General features: G+C 34.0%; 1 protein-coding gene across 1 annotated transcript in view; it reads left to right on the top strand.

Moving 5' to 3' along the window:
• Positions 1 to 10,621, top strand: part of LOC107082088 (sodium channel protein type 8 subunit alpha-like) — a 65,628-nt gene that overhangs the window by 24,774 nt on the left and 30,233 nt on the right. The window contains exons 6-10 of the mRNA XM_015370551.1: positions 231 to 359; positions 2,772 to 2,863; positions 6,086 to 6,307; positions 6,825 to 6,888; positions 8,022 to 8,163. Coding sequence (XP_015226037.1) covers positions 231 to 359; positions 2,772 to 2,863; positions 6,086 to 6,307; positions 6,825 to 6,888; positions 8,022 to 8,163 — 649 coding nt within the window. The remainder of the gene's footprint in view (positions 1 to 230; positions 360 to 2,771; positions 2,864 to 6,085; positions 6,308 to 6,824; positions 6,889 to 8,021; positions 8,164 to 10,621) is intronic.

The raw sequence follows: 10,621 nt of genomic DNA, 5'->3' as shown, positions 1-10,621 counted from the left end.
GTCTGGGGTATAAAATATTTGTTCTATTATGTTTCTGTCTGTCTGTCTGTCTGTCTGTCTGTCTGTCTGTCTGTCTGTCTGTCTGTCTGTCTGTCTGTCTGTCTGTCTGTCTGTATATATTTATACATTTATATATATGTATTTACATGTCTCTAAATTCTTCTCTGAAATCTTTACATAAATAATAATCCCGCCAACTGCTCCACACTCTAATTTGTCTTCTTTTATAGGTACACCTTCACAGGTATCTACACCTTTGAGTCACTTACCAAAATTGTTGCCCGAGGTTTTGCCATCGATGGCTTCACGTTTCTCAGAGACCCATGGAACTGGCTGGACTTCATGGTCATTTCAATGGCGTAAGTATATGTTAACATCATAAATAATAATATTCTAAATACCTGCTAAAAATGTCTATTATATTATTTAGATAAAACACATAAATGGTATAAACAAATACATGAAAATAATATGAATTATCAGTTATCTGCTTCAGGTATAACTTTGCAGCACATTTACAAAATAAAGACATTATTTTATGTTAAAATGTCCTTATTAAAAGTATAACTGGAAGCATGACCAGGCAAATGTCCTCAAGTTTGTTGCTGTTGTAAAGTAGCTTTATAACACTTGCATTTTTATGTCAATGACAAGTCAAAATGGATTACAGAGCAGGCATATTAATAATAATACCTGTAACTTCAGCCCAAAATGAAGTGTCTTGTAAAGAATCAATATCCCTTGGTCTTCTTCTTTAGTTCTATTATGTTCTCTAACAAACAACTACTCTGAGGCTTTCTTAGAACATTTAGATAAAGGCACTCTGACTGACAGACTTCTGAAGGCAATCAGAGGTCTGTCAGTCAGACTGCCTTTATTTTGAAATTGTGAGAACCCTGGATTAATTGTTATTCCAGTCTACAATTATGTGTTACCTTCTGTGGGTCGGTCATTCGAGATGCACCGATCCGATACCTTGATCGGATATCAGCTCAGATATTGACTAATTAGCTGGATCCAATATAAGAGATCCAATCCAGTGCAACTTACATGTAAACGTTATTTCTTTCTTTTTTGTGCTTATTGGTTAATAAATAATCTAAAGTATATTTATACCTGGGCTAATTTGTTTTTTTTTAACAATGTTTAGGTCAAAGCTAAAGCCTTTTTGATTCGGATTGATATCAGATATTGGCCGATATGTTCAGCCCAGGTACCATTATGGGATTGGATTGAGGAAAAAACTGAATCTGTGCATCTCTATCTATCATAGAAACCCTCTGAGATCCTAAGTTAGAGGTTCTAAATTAACAATATATGTAGAAGTTCAAAAGGTTTGCGAATGAACAGATCTGAGCCAATGCAAAATGCAGTTTTCAAATTATCATTTATTTTTTAAGAAAACAAAACTATGCAACCCTTCGCCCTGTATGAAAAAGTAACCAACTACTTAACCTAGTGAGTGGTTTTCCCACCCTTTGAGGGAACAATTGCCTTTAAGTCGAAATGAGTGCTTTTATTTAGCCCTTAACAATACCTCTCTATTGTATTTAAGTCAGGACTTTGACTAGCCCTCTGCAAAACCTTTATTTTTTTTTAATGGTGTAAAAAAACTTTCTTTTCAGGCAAACAGTTGAACTTGGGCTTCAATATATTGTAGTTAGTATATGTCCCTACATTTCTAAAGTTGTATCTTTGATCAAATTAATACTATTTTTACAGTTGAAGTTGTGGCTGTATCAGTTTCCATATTTACACAGCAACATGCTCTTTGTATTTTTTGTTATCAGTGGTTATTTCCTAGCTGGTAATAAAGATACTTCAGTTTTTTTAAGTGGTGTTGTGTGGATCACTACTGAGAGTGAGTGTTCAACCCTCTGTACATAGTAATCTGTAGGATTTGAGTCTGAAGAACCTTAAAAACACTTTTGGCAGACATACAGGCTCACGCCATGCAGGCTAATCATTGCTGAAGACAGCAACATCTTCTTATGAGTGAAAAGAAGGAGCATGGCGTGTAAAGATGGCGTGATGTTCTGTATTTTCAGTGATTTGTACAAAACCACAGTATCACCACAGGAAAATATTTATTAAAAAACTTTGAAAAAAATCTGCCTAAAATTAGGTTTGTCAGGGACGGTACCTTAGGAGGTGTATGAGTAATGTTTCTCCTTTAATCTCTTTCTGTGCAACCACTTGTTTAGCTCAGGCATATTTAGCGACAGCCTCTGTTTTAAATAGGAACCTTTTGTGTGGGCTTGAAGCATCATTGTACAGTAACACGGTATTTAAGTTTATGCATGAATCAACACTGTACCTTCTCAAAGAAAAGACAATGCCTGCTGTAAATAAAAGTAATTTTATCTGCCTGAAGCTCAGTTCCCATTAGCTATTAGTTTGACTGTGTTCATTAAATCCTTCTTACGGTTTTTTGGACTCAAATCGCCCAGACTGCTTTCTACTGAAAAGAAAAAACTGACAGTTCATAGGTACCAACCAACACTCCAGCCCCTAAAGCCAAGCTATCCTTGTTAGAGGTACTTTTGATTGGTTAACACTGGTAGAACTGTTTTTTTTTTTTTTTTTTGGTGACTTAAGGTAAAATAAACAGAAAAAAGTTCAAAGGAAATTATATTAAAAGGAAGATTTCCAGGGCATTCAATCCAGACTACTCAAACCTATCATGTTATTTATGCTCATTAACATATTTTGTAACTTTTTTCCTCTAACTTGGATAACTACTGAGTGACTTTATCTGATCCACCTTGCAGGTATATAACAGAGTTTGTAAACCTAGGCAATGTGTCAGCACTACGTACGTTCAGGGTTCTGAGGGCTTTGAAAACTATTTCAGTTATCCCAGGTAAGGCAGGTGTTTGTCTTCCGGGCGGGCGATCCACGGGGCTTCATTTTAGTCATGGTTGTGTTTCACTCCCTCTTCCTACTCCGTCCTCCTTTCACTGGCCAGTTAGGCGTTCAGCCTCTGTCCCCTCCTGGTCTTCGATGGTGGTGCTGGTGTCATGTTCTTGCACTATCATTCGTGTGTGTTGTTATCGTGTGTGTTGTGTATCATAGGGTTCTGTTCTGTGTCTCATCCTACCTTGTTACAGATATATAACAGAGTTTGTGGACCTTGGGAATGTCTCGGCGCTGAGAACGTTCAGGGTTCTCCGAGCATTGAAAACTATTTCTGTCATTCCAGGTGAGACTACCATTTAAACACTAAGGCTGATCCTACAATTACCTGCATAACGAGAGGATGTGTTTCAGGCTTATTTTTTTTTCTTATAGATTTCCATGCAATCAAAAATGGTTGTAAATCATTTTTGATTGGCAGAGCAGTCTGCAGGCAGTGTTTTTGGTGCACGTGCACGGAAAAAATTCTTTTCAGGACTCACATACAGTCATGGTGAAAAGAAAAAGTATGCTCTCTCTCAGTTATAAGAATTGAACTTAATTGGTTAATGATTGAAAAAGTAAATCTAAACTAAAACGTACAAAACCAAACAAAAGGATTATTTGCTGAAACTAAAATAATAATTATTCTCTCAAAAACCCAAGAAACATATATAAGAGTGAAAAACCCTTTAATTTAAAACAGACATGCTTTTTTCCCCCTCATGACTGTAAAAAAATAAAAATAAAAATGATCTCTGAAGTGGAACGGAAATGTCCAAACTACTGTTTTACAGTATTTTTCCAATGTTTTAGAAGATTATCTTTTAACAAGTAAAATCCGATTTTTTAGTTGAGAAAATGTATTAGGGGAAAAAAAAAAAGGAAAAATAATGTCCAAAGTTATTTTTTATTTTGCCATGCAAATTATTAACTCTTGTAAGACTGCAAGCATAAATATAATGCATGAAGCTTGGAAACATACTGTTCAAATTTGTTTTAGGTATCATTTATTTGATAAATGTTTATTCAGCTCATCCTGTTATAGATAAACCTATTTTTATGTAATGTTCCCTTTATCTAAGGTGATATATAAACAATATTACGCAATCCCTCCAAATATTTCAGACTTTTACTTTGTTCATATGCTTTTTTTTTTTCAACAAATGTTATCAACTAATTTTAAATCACAGAAACCAGACATTAAGGTACTGGGAATAATTACCTGTAATTGTAAAGTAACGTAAAACTAACATCGCACTCATTTATTGCAAACTGTGAAAAAGTATTCGCCCATCAGTAAGGGACTTCAGTAATTTCCTTAAAAATGTAGAAAGATGGTGTTTATTGCAGATTTTTTTATGTATGCTTTTTGTGATCCTGAGATATTTATACCAAAGATAAATTAAAATTAAAAAAATAATTTAAATTCAATTTTTTTTTTTCATTATCAAAACCAGGTCTCACCAACACTGACCCTTAGATATAAAAAAAACTAAGTTTTACCTCTCTGAAAATGTAAAGGATTGCAGGAAGCATCACACTACATCCTGATCTTAAGAAACCCATTAACAGAGGAGAATAAAGCCAAGGCCACAGTGAGATTCATAATCAAGAATGTTTTGGGAGGTTTTCATCTGTTTACCCCTAGCATTTAAGAAAAGAAAATCATCACACCAACAAGATTGGTGTGTTTTTGAAGTATGTATTCTAGCCTTTACCAAAAATCCTGATTGGCCATTAGTTTATGACCTTGTTGTACTGCAGGACAACAGCCTAAAGCTCACCATTCTTGGAATGGCCTATTGGAGGTCTAGAGTAAAAGCTAAATGTTATCCACTGGACAGTAAAAAAAAAAAAAAGCAAATGATTAGTTTAAAGGACAGCTGTTCCTACAAAGCCTAACACAAGTCATCAGGCTTCTTTTTCACATTGGGACCATTTTTACGCTAAGTATGAAAACAAAAATACAATCTGAAATAGTCTGCAAGGGGGTGGCAAAAACATTTTTAGAAAATATGCCGTCGTAGCATCCATTAATATTGGGTAAAGAGTATTGAGAATGAGAAAAAAAGGTGGGTAAAGGTCAGTCTTATTTAATTTAAATAGTTTCATCATCTTGCCTATAACTATTTTTACTTAGGTTGCCATTTTTATCAGCCTTGGCGTTTAAATGACCAGCATGCCTCCTCTCACTAACCCCAGCTGTAGAGCTGTTTAAAGCTAAATGTTTGTGCATGTCTATTCTTTACCTTCTCCATTTCTTGCTATCCAACTTAAACTTGCATCTGCTATTTGTACTTTTTGCTTTGCTACTTTGATGGTATGTGTTAAATGAGACAAATACTAACCAAATCTGGTTTGGGATTTTTCTGTTGATGCATTTAAAGGAAATGTAGAAATATTTCTTCTCCTGTTTAAAACATACTTTATTTTGCTTTTGCTTTACTCTTTATTTCTGATGATCCCTTTATGCTAATTCTAAAAATTATACTTTTCTCTGATGGAAACACAGCATATAGAGCTTTAGTGGAAATTGGGATGATTTTAGTTTTTTTTTCTATGAAGTATGGCAAACCAATATTTTGTGACTCCCATGTTTTGTGCTGCAGCCTTAATTTAGCTTTTTTAGCTGAACATTCTCAGTGGTGTTTGGCAGATTTTCTGTGAATTTTATTTAGAAGAAGCTTAGATTATTTAGTTTGAAATCAGAAAGCCTAGATCCTAACACTACATGTGTTCATGTACATACATCGTTAGCTTTTTTAAATGACCTGTTTTATCACAGGTTCTTTTCTAAAGTCACTCCAGGGATGACCGTAATCTAGCAACAACTCAACTAAAGACTCACTTTGATCAGTCTGGACTGTCATTTAGAGGTTTATTTAAATCATTCAGCAGATTTGATAGAGATTCGGTAGAATTTGTTGCAGTTTAGACATGTTGCTTTCCAAAATACAAGCCCTGATTTTAAAGATAAGCCAATAGTTTTCTATGAAGTTCAGGTCAGGGCCTTTCCAGACATATTTTATTAGTTTTTCTCTTACTCTCCTCTTTTCTCTCTGTGTTTTTGTGTGAATACGGACAATGGTGTCCATGTGTGAGGTGGCTGTTTTCATATGTGTGCATTTTTGCACATCTGTTTGTGCATGTATGTATGTGTGTGTGGGTGTTGTTTGTGTGTGAACAGGCCTGAAGACTATTGTGGGCGCCCTGATACAGTCCGTGAAAAAACTGTCGGATGTGATGATCCTGACCGTCTTCTGTCTCAGCGTCTTTGCGCTTATTGGATTGCAACTCTTCATGGGAAATCTCAGGCACAAGTGCGTCTTCTGGCCCATTAACATGACTGAGCAATTTCTAGCAAACGGCAGCCGAGGTTTTGACTGGGATGCATACATCATGAACAAATGTGAGTATAACTCTTACCACTTTGAAGCTTATGTAGGATTCCTACATAGTCTTGAAATTTCTGAAAATCTTTTTTTTTTTGGTCAATGCAGTAAAAAAAAGATGAAAAAGTATCATTAAAATTTACCAGCTTTTCCCCAAATTATTAATTTCCTATCACACAGCTGGTTGTTTCAAAAAGATGTATCATACTGTAATGCCGCATTTTTTCCATCCATCCATCCATCCATCCATCCATCCATCCATCCATCCATCCATCCATCCATCCATCCATCCATCCATCCATCCATCCATTCAGATATTTCCGAATTTAAAGCCTAACCCTCGCATGAATGTCTGATATCAGTCGGTTGGTCTTTACTATTTAAAATTTCACTAGGCATTTCTGAACACATACATATGAATTAAATACAGCATTTACATCATCTAGCTTCTATGAAATAAGGAATTAAACATTGTCTAATCATTAAACAGGTAGTGATCAGTAAAAGTGAGCATTCCGTTTTGTTCTTTTGCAGCAAATTTCTACTTCCTGCACAATGCCATGGATGCCCTGATATGTGGAAACAGTTCGGATTCAGGGTGAGTTTGGATTTAATGCTAGTTTATGATTTGTGTTCCTTCTCCATGTTTTTTAGGTGTAATCATGACAGATAAAATCTAGAAATGTTCCTATTTTCTGACTAGTCAAATTACGTCAAGAAGTTGAATGGCTAAGGAGCTAAATAAATGACAGTTTGCATTGACTTTAAATGTGAGATTTTGCATTTAAAATTCAAACACTGAAATTTTAAACATTGAAAATTCAACATTCAATCAACAGTCAATCAATGAAAATTCAAACACATAAATTTCAAAATTACCTCTAAAAACATATAGAAGTAAAAAGTAAAGCATTTTTTGCTGAAACATTTTTTCAGTGTCACTGCAGATTTCCTTCAGGTATGATGTGACTACAAGCTGGCACTAGTTTTGCGTTGGGGGGGGTCTAAACTCAAGAGTCCTTCAGGGTCCTTCACTGATTTTGCCCCATAGCTAACCTGACTTTCTGTTTTCATCTTGACATATAAGTCGTCACTTAGCTTTATCTGACACTAAACTTACTGGATTAACAATAACAAAATTCATAACCTTAATTGTGTTTGAACAGCAACACTTTATATGGAGCCATTAGTTTACCTCAGCTAGATGAGGAAGGGTACCGGAAAAGCCTTCAGTTTGGCCCCATTCATCCAAGGCCAAAGTGCTACCAGCTTGTTGTGACCTTGTAGCTGTAGGAATTGTGCAGTGACACTGAGAGCGTTTCTCATTAAAAAAGTGCTGCATATAAAAATGAGAGTATCATCATAAATTTTTACTTTTTTAAAGGGACGTTTGAAATTTCAGTTTATGAAATTACAAATGATTAAACTTTCAATGTTTTAAATTGCCAATTTTTGACATTTTAGTGTTTAGTTTTTCATTTATCAATGTCAAACCTCACATTTGATGTCAATCCCAGCTGTCACTGATTTAGCTCCATAAATGACCTAGAAATAAATGATTTGTAAAAAAAAAAAAAAAAAAAAAAAGAACTATTAAGTAAAATGATCTTCCATGATTAATCGTATATTCTACATTCATCTCATCTAGATATTGAAATTGTAAAATGATCAGTTTATTTAAAGCAGTTGTTTTGTACATTTTTTTTTATTTTTATTTTTATTTTCCTACAGAGGATGTCCTGAGGGTTATACATGCATGAAAGCTGGAAGAAACCCAAACTACGGTTACACCAGTTTTGACAGCTTTGGCTGGGCTTTCCTTACCCTCTTTCGTCTCATGACTCAGGACTTCTGGGAAAATCTCTACATGCTGGTAAGAAGAGGTTGTCAACAGTCATCACCATGTATATTTAAAGTTTTTCCGATTTCTGATTAACAGAATAGAATAGAATAATCTTAATACTTAATACAACTTAAGATGTAACATTATACAATAAAAAAGTATATTTGATAAAAGCTATGTGAGCAGGGTGGTTTATAAATTCCCAAAACAGCAGTCTATAATTACACTATAGACCATTATCAGTTCAAAATACAGACGCAAATATATTAGCAAATTTCTTAGCAATGCGACTCAATACTATAATTCATAAACTAGCAGCTACAGATCAAACAGTCTTTATACAAACCCAACAATTCTGCTCCAATATAAACGACTACTTGGAATATTTCAGCATTTAACTTTTAAGAAGGAGGAGGCAGTCATCATTACATTGGACGCAGAAAAAGCCTTTGATCTTGTTAAATGGAAATATTTATTTAGAACACTAAATCAGTTCTCATTCAAAAAGCCCTTTATTAATTGGCTTAAACTATTCTATGCATTACCACAAGCTGTTCTCTTAGTTAATGGTAAAGAATTTGAGACAGTTTTGCTGGAGGTAGGAACAAAACAAGGATGTCCCTTGTCTGCCCTACTTTTCACTTTATTAATTAAACCTCTTTGAGATGCTATAAGATCAATTGATCGGATCAAAGGCATACAAAAAAAATATTGTATACAAGATATCATTATATGCAGATGATGTACTCTTATTTTTGAAAACTCCAACCGAAACAATTCCACCTTTAATTAAAATTGTTAAAGAGTTCAGTACATTTTCTGGATGCAAAAAAATAACTGAAAACCTTTAGCTAATAGTTTAACCAATTATTACCCTTTAAAGTTACTAAAAGTGTATTTAAAAAATCTTGGTACATTCATTACAAGTAATCTTTCTAAATTAATTAAAGACAAATTTCTGCCTGTCACAGCAAAAGCCATAGCTGACCAATCTAACATTACATATCTTTGCTTGATTGTATTGCAATTATTAAAATGAATAGCCTCCCATGTTTACTTTATGCCTACACCTATACCTTCTACAACATTTAATAGCATACATGGTGCTATAGGTACATTTATATGGAATAAAAAGCGACCAAGGATGGCACTTCAAAACCTTCAATTGCCTATAAAAAAGGGTGGGCTTGCTCTTCCTAATTTCAAACTCTACCATTGGTCCTCTCAATTAAAATTTGTGTTAGAATAGTTTTGAAAAAGCCTGTTTTGCTTCCCTGATTTAGAAGGTATAGATATGGACAATTCTCATCTAGAGCACTTTCCACTTGTGTCTTGCCAACATATAAAAACTACTTTTGTAATAATCATATTGTTAAAATATATATACAAGACTCTAATTGTTTTATGTAGATATGTTACCTCTAAAATTATTCCTTCTCTGTTCTTATTTTTAACACCTTGGTTTCCATCAAACCTGTACCGATGTTGGATTTAGATAATGGCAATCACAAAAATAGAAGATCTACATTTGGATAATACATCTAAGACTTTCTTACAAATAAAATATGAATTTAATCTCTCATGGACAAAATGTTTCCATATATACAAGCTATTTAAATTCCATTCCATATTAAAGAGCATGTATAAAAAAAGAATGGTCTGGATGATCTGAATATAAAGGCAACTGCATTAAAAAGATAAATAATAACCTGCTTTAATGATCAGCTTATATAAAATATTAGAAGCTGCATACATATTAAACAAAGCTGTAAAAAAGAATTGAGGTCTCAACTGAATGACCAGACATGGATTTAATTATTGGATAGTGCAAAAAGAGACAGGAACCTAATTCCATTTAATGTGGTCATGCCCTGTTTAGCATCTTTCTGGTCTAAAGTTCTTGCTGAAATTGATAAAACCTATTTGTCTTATACTGCCGATGGACCCAAACAATTGTGTTTTTGGCACTGACAGTTTAAAAAAAAACAAAATGTGTTTTGAAATCTTCTTGGTTATCTTATCTTTATGTTTGGATAAAAAACCATCCTCCCATATTATCTATCTGGCGGGGAAAACTATTAGCACAGATGCCTTATGAAAGGCTATACAGTGTACTGGATGGAACTTTGGACAATTTTATAAAAGACTGGTCACCTCTCAGCTCGGATTTTGGTCTTGATTGGCACAGAACGTGCATAAGTATGGACTGAAAATGCACTATGACTATTCTCAAAGCTATTTGACTGATGGGGCTATTTTCTTTTTTTCATATTTTGTTTTTTTCTTGTTCCCATCTATTTGAAGGTATTTTTCTCTACTATTCTGTTTTCTGTTTTGCCCTGTCTTCTTAAGATACCATCTGTGAAAAATACTTGAAAATTAAAAAAAATATTTTGTGTTACCAACTATACCAACATTACATATAGTCACTTGCAAAAATGTAAACCTTTCTCAAGGTATTTCAAATTTTGTTTGGATGCAACTACAA

The sequence above is a fragment of the Cyprinodon variegatus genome, unplaced genomic scaffold, assembly GCF_000732505.1.
Source record: "Cyprinodon variegatus isolate N-32 unplaced genomic scaffold, C_variegatus-1.0 Scaffold47, whole genome shotgun sequence".
NCBI lineage: Eukaryota > Metazoa > Chordata > Actinopteri > Cyprinodontiformes > Cyprinodontidae > Cyprinodon > Cyprinodon variegatus.
The sequence above is the reverse complement of the archived record's forward strand: the minus strand, read 5'-3'. Positions and strand labels throughout refer to the sequence as shown.